Source organism: Chelonoidis abingdonii, chromosome 13 (assembly GCF_003597395.2).
Source record: "Chelonoidis abingdonii isolate Lonesome George chromosome 13, CheloAbing_2.0, whole genome shotgun sequence".
Lineage (NCBI taxonomy): Eukaryota > Metazoa > Chordata > Testudines > Testudinidae > Chelonoidis > Chelonoidis abingdonii.
In genome coordinates this window covers 4,803,516-4,817,212 of record NC_133781.1, presented here as the reverse complement: position 1 = coordinate 4,817,212, position 13,697 = coordinate 4,803,516, and the positions used below count along the sequence as shown (strand labels likewise).

The 13,697-nt window shown below is 50.2% G+C and overlaps 2 protein-coding genes across 2 annotated transcripts in view; both read left to right on the top strand.

Moving 5' to 3' along the window:
- Window positions 1-13,697, top strand: part of LOC116824329 (uncharacterized) — a 159,130-nt gene that overhangs the window by 133,256 nt on the left and 12,177 nt on the right.
- LOC116837181 (uncharacterized) overlaps window positions 4,003-13,697 on the top strand; it is a 91,092-nt gene continuing 81,397 nt past the window's right edge. The window contains exons 1-2 of the mRNA XM_075071975.1: window positions 4,003-5,235; window positions 13,168-13,284. Of these exons, the coding sequence (XP_074928076.1) occupies window positions 5,022-5,235; window positions 13,168-13,284 (331 nt within the window). The 5' untranslated portion in view covers window positions 4,003-5,021. The remainder of the gene's footprint in view (window positions 5,236-13,167; window positions 13,285-13,697) is intronic.

Sequence of the window (13,697 nt, the reverse complement as noted above, 5' to 3'; positions counted from 1 at the left end):
CAGGACCAGCTCTGGCTGCGCTGCCGGCTCAGCCTGGCAGACATAGTCACCTCCCATCAGGGCCGGCTATTGTGGCTCGGGGTTAGAGTGTGGGAGAGTAGGTCTCTAGTGGATCTGGGTAGGTGCTGGGCAATGGGGGGTGGGGAGATCTCTGAGTGTTGGGGGGCTGTGCAGTGGGGGAGATCTGTGTGTGTCTGGGCGCTCAAAAGTGTGGGAGGTCTGTGCGGGGCACTGTGCAATTGTGGTGATGGGGGGCACTGGGCAGTAAGGTGATCTGTAGGGGGGGCTCTGAGTGGGGAGGTGCGGGGCACTCTGCAGTTGTGGGAGGGCTGTGGGGGGTCTTCAGCTGGGGGGCAATGGCCACTGCAAGGATCTGTGGGGGGGTTCTGAGTAGGTGGGGGAGTGATCTGGGAGGGCAGTGGGCATGGAGGTTAATGGGGGTCTCTGGATGGTGTGGCACTGAGCATAGGGAGTTGGAGGGGTGCTGGGCAGGGGGTTTGTGGAGGTCTCTGGGTTGTGTGGCACTGGGTGTAGGGAGCCAGAGGGGTGCTGGGCAGGGGGTAGCATGGTGCAGCATGGGCCTACCCCCAAGGGGAAGAAGCACAATGGCAGCGCAGGGCCAGGCTGGACAGCGTGGGTCTGGTAGCTCCCGCTTTGCAAACAGTGCTTTTGTACTGGGCTGCGTGGAATGGGGCTGTCCCTGTCGTGCCATGACCCATCTCCCATTGCCCCCAGTCAGTCCCTTGCTCTGAGGACTCTGCCCCACTGCCCCATGTCCCCATTTCCCCCATGGGGACCCAGGAATATGTTTAATACCGGGCCCACAAAAGGGGGCCCAGTATTAAATCTGTTAATCTGGCCCTTTTTGGGGTGCAGGCTCTGGGATGGAGTTGGGGTGCAGGAGGGTTGCAGGCTATGGGGAGTTTGAGTGAGGGGTGCAGGATCTGACCTGGGGCATGGGATTGGGGTACAGGAGGGGGTGCAGACATGTGGGCTCTGGGAGGGAGTTAGCAACTCAGCACGTTGTATAAGAGAAAGAAGCTGCAGTGATTTCATACAGACATAGAAAATGATAGAAGACACTTTTACATAGTCAAAAGGTGAGAGGCAGAGTTTGAGGGAGGGAGGGGGCATCTGTACAATATTTCACCGCATTCAGTCTCCTGGCTGGAGCAGTAACGTAGCCCCACAACACGTGTGTGAGACAGAGAGGAGCTGCGGTGTCTAAGCTTTGAGTCTAAGGCCATGTCTACACTACGGGATAATATCGAATTAGCTAAAATTGGTTTTATAAAACTGATATTATAAATTCGATTTCATGCGGCCTCACTAGGCACAGTAATTCAGCGTTGTGCGTCCATGGTCCGAGGCTAACGTCGATTTCTGAAGCGTTGCACTGTGGGTAGCTCTTCCGTGGCTATCCCATAGTTCCCACAGTCTCCCCCACCCCTTGGAATTCTGGGTTGAATCATTATTGTCGCGGGTGGTTCTGGGTAAATGTCGTCAGTCATTCCTTCCTCTGGGAAAACATCAGCTGACAATCCTTTCGCGCCATTTTTCCCTGTATTGCCCTGGCAGACGCCATAGCATGGCAACCATGGAGCACGTTCAGCTTTTTTTTTTTCCGGCACCGTATGTGTACTGGATGCTGCGGACAGAGAGGCGATACTCCCGCGCTACACAGCAGCATTGCTTTTGCAATGATAGCAGAGATGGTTACGCAGTCGTTCTGTACCGTCTACTGCCGAGAAACTGGCAATGAGATGACGGTTATCTCTCTCCCTTTGTACTGTCCGCTGCTATCATGAGTGCCCCTGGCTGAAATCGGCTGGGGGCGCAACGCAAAAGCAAATTGGGATTGACTCACTTGGGAACTGAGTCAATCCCTCCTTATGTTTCTAAAAATAGAGTCAGTCCTGCCTAGAATAAGGGCAAGTGTTAGAGGACCAGTGTATCAAAGCACAGCTGCTCCGTGTCAGTATTATCACAGGGGTGCCCCTGCAACAACCCCACCCATTGCTTCCCTCTCTCCCCCACCTTCCTGGGATACCGTGGCAGTGTCCTGCCATTTGTGTCATGAAGTAATAAAGAATGCAGGAATAAGAAACACTGAGTGTTTAGTGACATAAAATGAGGGGGAGGCAGCCTCCCGGCACGATGATAGTCCAGGCAGGACATTAGCGGTGTGGGGAGAGGAGGCACAGCATGCTGCTGCTATGACAGTCCAGGCAGTACAGAATCTTTTCTTTACACAGAAAGGAGGGGCTGAGCCCCCAGTTGCTATGATGAAGCTGGTATTACCCGTTCTGTCCATCTATCTACTGGGAGTAACCAGGCAATGTTGGCTCGATGTCAAGCGTTAGATACTCATGGGCTGATGAGACGGTTATAGTCCTATTGCACCGTCTACCACCGGGGAGGGGGAGAGGGAGAGGAGCGGATACTGCTCTTCACTGCTGCAGCATCGCGTCTACCAGCAGCATTCAGTACACATAGGGTGACATTGAAAGAGTCAAGAAATGATTTCTTTCCCTTTTCTTTCACGTGGTGGGGGGGGAAAGAAACTGAGGAGCTATTCCCTGAACCACGCCAGACACTGTGTTTGAACCTACAGACATTGGGAGCTCAGCCAAGAATGCAATACTTTTCAGAGACTGCTGTGGACTGTGGGATAGCTGGAGTCCTCAGTACCCCTCCATCCTGAGCGTTCCATTTGAGTCTCTGGCTTCCGTTACGCTTGTCATGCAGCGCTGTGTATCCTGGAGGATTTTTTTCAAACGCTTTGGCATTTCGTGTTCTGTAACGGAGTTCTGATACAACAGATTTGTCTCCCCAATACAGCGATCAGATCTAGTATCTCCCGTACGGTCCGATGCTGGAGCTCTTTTGGATTTGAGACTGCATCGCCACGTGCTGATCAGAGCTTCCACGCTGGGCAAACAGGAATGTTAATTCAAAAGTTCGCGGGGGCTTTTCCTGTTTACGCTGCCCGCTGCATCCGAGTTCAGATTGCTGTCACAGAGCGGTCAGTGGTGCACTGTGGGATACCGCCCGGAGGCAATAACATCGATTGTCCGTCCACACTAACCGTAATTCCGATATGTATTAATATCGAATTTAGCGCTACTCCTCTCGTCGGGGTGGAGTACAGAAATCGATTTAAAGAGCCCTTTATATCGATATAAAGGGCGTTGTAGTGTGGATGGGTACAGCGTTAAATCGATTTAATGCTCTTTAAATCGATTTAAACGCGTAGTGTAGACCAGGCCTAAGAATTAGGCTGCCTGTGCCTTTAAGATCCAGTCCCAGGAACCTGCCCCCTGCTCTGGGGCTGACATGCAGCGTCCTGGGAACAGAACGAAAACAGCCTCTGCACCCCCCACAACCCCAGATTAGCGAGCACAGCAGGTGGTTCATCCCGAGGGGTCACTGTTCCCCCCTCTCCCGCTCCCTAAACGGGGGGTTTGTCCCCACACAGGGTCTGGCAGCGTCTGCCCCGCTCCGGGCTTAACCCCGGCTACCACCCCCCACCCCCGATTTTCCCCCTTCAGCCCCTCTCCTGCCGCTACCTGCAGCAGTTTGAGCCCCCCGGCCAGTAGATTTCTGCCCCCGGCTCAGACCCTGACAGCCGCCCCTCTGCGATTTACCCCCCGTGGTGCTTTTAAACCCCTCCAAAGAGGAGACAGCAAATCGTAAGTAGAAGTGAGGGCAGAGAGAGGGCAGCGGCAACAGCAAACCTTACTAGGCATGCGCAATTGATGTGCGCATGCTCAGTGTAGCCAAAGCAGGGACTCGGGAGCAGGAACAATTTTTGTCGTCACGCCGCCTCAGTCCCTTGCGATCCCGGAACCCGGACTGATCAGCCGCTGCCCAGCGGGCTGTGTGCGGGGAGAGCCCTTCCCTGGCGCCCCTCTGTGCCCAGCCGGGGGGACTCTCTCCGGGGGCAGCCCCGGGCGCTGCCGACACCAGCCCCTGAGCCGGAGCCTGCAGGCGAGGGGAGAGACCCGGGGGAAGGGCTGGGGCCGGGCAGGAAAGTGACTCTGCACCAGCGGCCCCTCCTCGCCCCAGCTCTGCTCCCGGGGGGGCGGGGGTCTGCGAGTCCCAGAGCTGCTGCCCTCCCTGACCCCACCTGGCTCTGCTCCCCTGAGCGCCTGCAGGAGCCGAGCCAGCTCCGGGGAGCGAACGCCTCGGGCCAGGCCAGGGACCGAGTCTCCCAGCCCGAGGGGAGGGGGCGAGAGGGAGACGGGGAGAGACTGGCAGGGGCAGCAGGAGCAGTTAGTGGGGAGGGAGGTTCCCGGCTCCCAGCCGTGCCCAGCCCCATTCCCTGCAGCACCCTGGGGCAGATTGACTTTCCTGGGACAAGGTGAGGGACAGGGAGAGGAAAAGCCAGTTCCTGCCTCTGTCTAGTCCCTGCGCTGCTGGGGGAATGTGCTGCCCTGGGGACAGTGTCAAGGGGATCCCCTAAAGCGGCTCCTTGGATTCTGCTCTTTCATGACCGCTGGAGCATACACTGGCACTGCTGAGTGCACAATTTTAGTCTAAAGGGCCCTTTTCAGATGCTTATAACATGTTCAGTGTTAACTGGATGAACCTGGCTTCTACCCACTCTGGCAGTTCCTATCTTGATCTTCACAGTGGACAATCTTGCTCTCGGGTGAATTTATTTCTGAAAGTTGAATGGAGAACCAGCTTCTGAGCTGTCTCACTTCACTTTGCCTGCAATTTACCAGGCCTCATTATTGTCAAGCCTAAATTTAGGCCCCCAAACCTCTGTTCTAGTTGCATTTTAGCGCCTTTCTCTTGAATGTAAACACACATCACTTTCAGAAGCTACAGTTTGCTGGCTCAGCCATTTAAATCCCAGGCTATGTGTTGAGAGAACTGAATAGGGATTTGCAATCTAACTTTAGTGTTTTTTTAAATATCTTGGCTCAAGTATTTCTCGAGAATGGCAGAGTCCAGAATGCCTGTCAGCAGGGAAAGAACTGGGGGGGACTGAAACCTCCCCCAGCACCCTCCTCATGCTGATAGGCTGCAGAATAACACCCATGTTTTGCTCCAGGTTGTCCCATGTCCTCCAGAGACAGGGAAGGAAAATGACTGCAGTGAAGCTGGTGACCTTCGAGGAGGTGGCTGTGTATTTCTCCAAGGAGGAATGGGCTCTGCTGGACTCGAGTCAGAGAGCCCTCTACAGGGACGTCATGCGAGAGAATTATGAGACTGTGACATTGCTGGGTAAGGATGCATAGCCCCTTGGGAAGTAGATGCTGCAGGTGTCCCTAAAGCACCAGGGCTGGTTTCTGTGCAGGATTCTTCATTGGTCCCCCAGATATCAGGAAGATCAGCCCCTAGCTCCTGTGTATGAGAGAGACTGTCCCTTCCACATCCACTCCCACAGAACAGAAGATTCAAGGACATAATGATGATGCTACTCTTCCCATAACCAAGGTTTTCAAGTGAGACAAATTCACTCTCTACTCCTCCTTCCCGAGGCAAGTTCCAACTTCTGGGGCCTCTGAGCCCTCTGCCATCTCCCAGATGGACAAGTGTCTCATGACTTGGCTCTGCCTAAGTCTCCAATGGCCAGATTTTTTAATACACTTACGGCAGGTCTACACTACCACTTAAGTCGATATAACTTACGTCGCTCAGGGGGCGTGAAAAAGACATCCCCTGAGCGCTGCAAGTTACACTGACCTAGCTGCTGTCCATGCCAGTGTTATGTCGGTGGGAGATGCTCTCCCGCTAACATAGCTTCTGCCTCTCTTGGAGGTGGAGTAATTATGCTACTGGGAGAGTGCTCTTCTGTCGGCATAGAGCGTCTTCACCAGACACACTACAGCAGCATATATAGCGCTTCTAATGCAGCCACAGCCTCTTGGAGAGACAAACACTGGAGGAGCAGGCAGCCAGTGAGTTCCCACCTTCCCGGAGGTGTTGGGTTCAGACTTCAGTCCTGGGGCTTCAGGCGCCGTCCCCTGGACTCACTGCTCCCTCCCTGGCACCTCCCTACCCACTTCTCCATCCAGGACTTAATTTGTCCCTGGGCTTGCCAAAGCTGAGTAAATCTGCTGTGAAAAGGGATATTTGTATTTGTTTTTTAATATCACTTTTCACAGCAGACTTAGTAGCTAGCTGTGAGACTGTGAAAAGTGATGTTAATATACAAGTAACACTTTTCACAGCAGCAGACTTACCAGCTAGTAAATCTAAAGAAAACCAACCAAAAAGAACCCCAAAAGAAATAACAACAAAAAAGACAAGAACATGAAAAGCACCTTATTTGTGTTTCTATTTTGTTTAGGTACAGTAAAGAATAGAGATAACTGTACATTTTTATTATCGAGTCTGCAAAAAACTCCTACATAAATAAATTACAATGATTTGGACATGTGCATATGCATATTTATTTGTTTTTTCTAAAGTTAATTAAGTATTTTAGGAAAAATTGTCAGAGCAGCCACCAGCAAGAGTTGGTGACCGCAGTCTGAGGCTATCAAAAATGTGTTTTGAGAACCCCTGGTCCAGTGTCATGGATCTGGGTTTGGATCCAACTGTTGTTAGTGCCTTCACTAAGGGCTCCTTCTTGTGCAAATGTGCCGAACTCCTGGAAGGAAGACGTTGTTCCTGGTGTCTCTTCCTGGCTGTGGTTGGTCTCTGTGAAGTGATAGTTCCTGGTAGTGAAAGGGGCTGGGTTCTGGGGCTCAGTGAGGGTTAATGATGTAATTTATGGTCTGGCAGTGTTCTGTGGGGTATGTCACTATAGTAGAAAAAAGCGAGGAGGGCTCTTGTGTTTCAGGCTCTGCCCTGTGACTCAGGAGACCTGGGTTCAGTTCCAGGCTCTTCCACAGCCTCCCTGTCTGACCTCTTGTAAATCACTTAGTCTGCTATTTTCAAAGGGACCCTAGAGAATTAGACATCCAATCTTTTTCCTTTGGTGTCTGGGCCCTTTTAAAAGTCCCAGCTTTATTTTCCTAGTTCTCCTTTTCCGCTCTGTGAAATGTAGAAAAAAATCCACTCCCTGTCTGTTTTGTGTTTTTAGATTGACAGCTGTTTGGGGTAGGGCCTGTCTCTCACTATGTGACTATCTGGTGCCTATTTTGAGAGAGATGATGGTCCAGTGGTTAGGGCTCTGACAGCAAACTCCAAAGACCTGGGTTTAATTTCTTACTCTGACTGCCACAGTGGCTTGTGTATGTCACTTGGACTGTTTGCTACAGTTGCCTATTTGTACAATATTTATTACGGCCAATCCCTATGTCACAGAGGTCTGAGGATAATGACTTTAAATACTGTGAAGTGCTCAGTTACTATGGTATGAGGGGCCACATAAGTACCTTGAAATCATGGTCCATTGTGTTATCAATCTGAGTTTCACTGTGCTTCTGTCCCTAATAATCTCAGCCACCTGCAGCAGCAGCACTGGTGTAAGGGTTACAAAAATTCCTTATTCTGAAGTCTCTTTTTGCTCATGTGTAACCTATCACCAGCTTTCTCCACCCTGCTATAGCTAATACATCTTTGTGCTCCTTGGCCTCTTGCTTGGATAGAGTTTTCATGAATTTCTGGGGATGGAGCGTGATGGTAACTGCTGCTTCATAGATTAGCAGGACATTGTGTCTGCGTTTGAGCCCAGATGGGAACAGAACATCTCCTCTGCCTCTCTGAGTCTGTGGTTCATGGGGGAAGTGAAGTGAAGTGAAGTGAAGCTCAGCAATTCTTCCTAAAGGGACAGTTCTGGTTTGTGCCTGAAGTAGGGAGCAGCCTGACAGGGCTGAGGATGGTGTTTCTGATGCCTGTGTCCAGTCCAGGAGGTGACTGGCTGTATGTGGGAATGGACATTGCCTGAGAGAAACTCAGGATATGTCTTCAGTGCAGATTTAACCTGGGTGATTGGCCAGGTCTACACGAAGCGCGAAAATCGATTTTAGATACGCAATTTCAGCTACGAGAATAGCGTAGCTGAAATCGATTATCTAAAATCGATGTACTCACCTGTCTTCACCGCGCGGGATCGATGTGCGCGGCTCGCCATGTCGATTCCGGAACTCCGTTGGTTTTGGTGGAGTTCCGGAATCGATGTAAGCGCGCTCAGGGATCGATATATCGCGTCTAGATGAGACGCGATATATCGATCCCCGAGCAATCGATTGTAACGCGCCGATACGGCGCGTCGTATAGACGTGGCCATTGACACCTGGGTCTAAACACTGGGCTTAGCCTCGCCAGGCTGTGAGCCGTCACCTGCAAGCCCTCCGCAAGTTATAGTGTCCTCACTGGTGCTGCACTCAACTTGTGTATGTCCCTATAACTTCTGGGGGCTCATCCCATGGTTCTTAGCACTATAGAGAGCTGGACGCCCTATGATTCTTTTTCATTGAATCAGGGGAGGACGCTGTCCTTATGAGCACAAGGGGACATTGTGGGAAGGATTTGAAGGACTATTAGCACTCGAGTGACATAGCCTTCACTTTCACTGCAAAGTGGATGGTTACCAGCTGAGTGGAAGAAGCCTGGCCTTTAGCCTTTATCCCTGATGAGCCAGCCAACCTGGCTTTACTTCTGTTTGAGGCATTAGGAAACTATTAGTGGATAGTGTGTCCAGTTCTGGTGTTCACACTGCAAGAAGTATGTTGACAAATTGGAAAGGGGCTTACAAAAGTGCCACAAGAATGATTGGAGGTCTGAAAAATCTACCTTAGAGTGAGCGACTAAAGGAGCTCAGTCTATTTAGTTTATCCAGGAGAAGGTTAAGAGGTGTATTGAACAGAGCCCAAAGATACCTACATGGGGAGAAAATGTCTGACAGCAGAGGGCTCCTTAATCTAGCAGAGAAAGTCAGAATGAAATCCAGCGGCTGAAACCTGGAGCTGGACAAATTCAGGCCAGTCACAAGGTGCAAATGTTGAGGTGGGTGAACTACTGGAGAAATTACCTAGAGTTGTGGTGTACTCTCCATCACTTGGAGTCTTTAATCGAGCCATGGATGTCTCTTTCTAAGAAATAGAGTCTAGCTTAACAACAAGATATGGGCTTAATTAGGAATCTCTGGGTGAGGTTCTCTAGTCCAGCGTTACTCAAATGTGGCCACCAGCCACTTTTCATGCGGCCATGACAGTTTCCTGGGTGGTGATGTGGGGGGTTGAAACAGTGGCACTTACCCCTCCTTCCCTGTTGTTTCTGGATGTGACACTCTGCACCATCTCTGCAGACATGTGGGGCACAACACTGGAGGAGCAAGGGGAGGTGGTGGAGCACGGGATTTAGCACTGGGGTGGTTGGGCAGCAGGCTCCAGTGGCAGCTGGAGCCTCCAGCAGCATGGCTTCGGGTGCTGACTCCTGGCTCTGGCCATATGGTGCTGGGTTCCTACACCCAGCTCTGGTAGTGTAGCTCCTGGCTCCGGTCCCAGGCTCCAGCCACAGTGCTTTGGGTGCAGAACCATGGTTCTGGCCATATAGTAGCAGGTGCTGACCTGGATCCAGCTGTGCAGCCCCCAGGCTCCAACTCTGGCCACAGCTCTGGTCCCAGGGCTTCGGGCACCAACCCCCAGATCCAGCAGTGTCTCTCAACACCCTTCTCCATTGTCCCTGGCCCCCACTGCCTCCCTCGGTCCCGCATCCATCCCCCCCATCGCCCCTGCTGCCTCCCTTGGCCCCGCATCCATCACCCCTAGCCCCTGCTGCCTCCCTCAGTCCATGTGAGCATGCTCCGTACAAGCCAAGCAGCAAATCTGGGATGCATATGATCCTGCATGCCTGCATCATGGACTTCAGAAAAACAGACTTTAGCAAACTCAGAAGTATAGGTATGGTCCCAGAGGAAGAATATTTAAGGGGAAGAAGGAGTTAAGAGCTGGCAGTATCTGAGAGAGAACATTTAAGGCACAACAAGAAAAACAGGAAGAATAGCAAGAGGCCAATTTGGCTGAATCTGGAGCTTTTTTACTGACATGAAAATCAAAAAGCAATCCAACAAAAAGTGGAATATGGATAAATTACTAAGGATGATTATTAAAGAACAGGAGAAGCATGTTGAGGACAAAATGAGAGTGGCTGGGGCACAAAATTAGTTGCACATAGCAATGGACATAAAAGGAAATAAGAAGAAGTTCTATAACTATATTAGGAACAAGAAAAAGCTGAAGGAAAGTGTAGGCCCACTACTTAGCAGGGAAGGATAGCTAACAATGAATACCATCAAGAAGGCTGAGCTCTTTAATGCCTATTTTACTTCCTTTTTCCCTAAAGATAATTATGATCAGATGCTTAACACTACTAGTGTTAACAAGAAGGAGGAAGCAACACAAGTTAGAATAGGGAAAGACTAAGGTGAAGAAAGTTTAGTAAAGTTAGAGGTATTCAAGTTGGCAGGGCCTGACCATATTTACCCTAGAATACTTAAAGAACTAGCTGAGGCAATCTCAGAAAACATTAGCTATTATTTTTGAGAACTCGTGGAGAACAGGTTAGGTCCCAGTGGACTGGAGAAAGTGAAACTGACTTCCTATTTTTAAAAGGGGAACAAAGAGGATCCAGAGAATTATTGACAAGTCAGCTGAACTTTGATACCTGGATAGGTATTGAAACAATATTTTGAACAATCAATTTGTAAGTACCTAGAGGATAGCAGAGTTATAAGGAATAGCTAGCATAGATCTGTCAAGTACACGTGAAGCTACAACAAACTAATGTATTTCTTTGACAAGGTTACTCTCCTAGTGCATAAGGAAGTAGCACTAGACATGATTTAGCTTGATTTTAGTAAAGATTTGACATAATCCCACTACCATATGCAACCTAGAGAATATAGTTTAGATCAGTGATCTCCAGCCTTTTTATGCATAAGATCACTTTTTGAATTTAAGTGCGACCCAGGATCTACCCCGTGCCTTCCCCAAGGCCCTGCCCCTTCTCCAAAGCCCTGCCACACTCCCTCCATCCTGCACTCCCTCCATCGCTCACTCTTCCCCGTCCTCACTCACTTTCACCATGGGGCGGTTGGGGTTCAGGAGGGGGTGTGGGCTCTGGGCTGAGGCTGAGGGGTTTGGAGGGTGGGAGGGGCCTCTGGCCTGAGCCTGAGGCAGAGGGTTGGAGTGCAGGAGGGATTTAAGCCCTGGGAGGGAGTTTGGGTACAGGAGGGAGTTCCAGGCTGGGGCAGAGTATTGGGGTACAGGATGCGAGCTCTGGAAGGGAGTTTGGATGTAGGAGGGGGCTCCAGGCTGAGGCAGTGTTGTGGTATGGGAGGGTGTATGGGGTGCTGGCTCCAGGAGGGGGCATTAGGGCTGGTGCAGGGGGTTGGGATGGCAGAGGGGTTGAGGTGAAAGCTCTGGGAGGGAGTTTGGGTGCAGGAGGGGGTCCCAGGCTGGGGCAGAGTGTTGGGTGCAGGAGGGGGTATGAGGTGATGACTTGGGGAGGTGTTAGGGCTAGGGCAGGGGGTTGGGGTGCCGGAGGGGGTTTGGGTGGAGGAAGGGATATGAGCTGCTGGCTCTGGGAGGGGGCTCAGGGCTGGGAGTTGTGGTGCGGGCTCCTGCCGGGTGGCACTTACCTCAGGCGGCTCCCAGTCAATGGTAGGTTCCCTGCCTGCCCTGGCCCCATGCTGCTCCCAGAAGCAGCTAGCATGGGGGAGGCAGGGGCAGGGGGAGCATGTGGCTCCACACACTGCTCCTGCCTACTTGTAATATAATTCTGGCATGTATAAACAGAGATGCTGTGTGTAAGACACAGGAGGTAGTTGTCTTTTGTCTACTTGGCACTGCTATGGCCTCAGGTGGCATATCCAGGTTTAAACACCACACTTTAAGAAAGGTGTGGACAAATAGGACACAGTGCAGAGGAGAGTGACAACAGTGATAAAAGATTTAGAAAATGTTAGCTATGAGAAAAGGTTACAATAACAGGGGATGTTTAGTTGTGAGAAAAAAGGACTGAAGGGAGACCTTATAACAGTCTTTGAACATGTTACAGGGTGTTGTAAAAAGGATGGTGATCAGTTGTTCTCTATGTGCACTGAAGATAGCAGAAGAAGTAATTGGCTTAATGTGCAGCAAATGAGATTTAGGTTGGCTATTAGGAAAAACTCTCTAACTGTAAGGATATTTAAGCACTAGAACAGTTATCGAGGCAGGTTCTAGAATCCCTGTCACTGAACATTTTTAAGAACAGGGAGGACAAACACCTGTTAGAGATTATGTAGGTTTATTTGGTCCTGCCTCAGCACAGGGGATTGGACTAGTCAGGGACCACTGCCCCATTATTCAAGGTGCTCCATGGGGCAGTGGTCTCCAGATGAAAGAGCTCTAAGTGTAACTAATATAGAATCATAGAAATGTAGGGCTGAAAGGGGCCTCAAGAAGTGAAGCAGGACCAAGTAAACCTAGATTATCCCTGACGTGTTTATCCAACCATTTCCCTCCAGCAATGGGGATTGTACAAATTCCCTTGGAAGCCTATTCCAGACCTAAACTACCCTTCTAGGTAGAAAGTTTTTTTCCTACTATCTGACCTAAATCTCCCTTGCTGCAAGTTAAATCTATTACTTCTTGTCTTAATTCAATTCATCACCATCCTCTTTTTCTCAAGACTAAACATACATGTTTTTTAACCTTTCCTTATTAATTTTCTAAATCTTTTATCATTTTTATTGCTCTTTTCTGGACTCTCCAGTTTGTCCACATCTTTCCTAGTGTGTGGTGCTCAGAATTGGACACAGTTCTCAAACTGAGCCCTCCTCAGTGCTGAGTAGAGCAGGACAATTATGTTTTGTGTCTTACATACAACACTCCTGTTAATACACCCCAGAATATTAGCCCTCCTCATGAGGTTGGCGAGTTGGTGCACCAACATCTTTATGTTCTGTCTTGTGTTGGAGAGAGATAGGTGTGGCAGAAAAGGGGGTGTAGTTGTCAGTGATGGGAGAGTGGTTGTATCTCAGATAGCTAGAGAGGGTAGCAACTCTGCTTAGCTCCCCAGGGGAATAAGTTAGGGCAGTTTCCTAGACAGAGGTGGTGAATCCTTGTTCCAGATCAGATCTTGTATGGTTTATAGTCCAGACCCTGGAGGGGATGGGAGGGGAGAGCAGGGAGCCTCTCTGCGCTTTCCTGCTCAAATCCTAGATCTGGAAGGAGTAACAGAATTGACCTTAATGAACAAGTTTCTTTGCCCCACAAGCAGGATTTCTGATTTTCAAACCTGACATCATCTCGTGGCTGGATCAAGGAGAGGAGACGTGGCTCCCTGATCTCCATGGATACAAAGAAAGAGAGATCTCGAGAAACACCCACACAGGTGAGGATTGTGCAAAACTGATTCAGAAACCAAATATTCTATCCTCCTGGCAAAGATCAATCATGAATTTTTATCAAGTGTGTCTGACCCTTTAGCCCCTGCCTTCATCTATATTCAGAGGATGTGGAGGAAGGATGGGTCCCCTCCTGTCTCTTCTTGGGAAAGGTTTGGAGGGACTGTAGGTAGGATTAAGCCCCTGATTTTTTTTATCTCCTCAACAGTTACTTTGGTTTATTCCCCTCCTTTCTGTTCCCCTTTCTGAGGTTCCCATCTCACCTGGCACAGGGACTGACTCCTGTCTGGGTTCTCTCTCTGTCCCAGCAGGTGAGGGGACGGTGAGTGAGACTGAGGAGGAGAATCTTGGCCAGGAAGGTCCTGAGCCAGTGGAACCACAGGGGACAGTATCAGGAAGA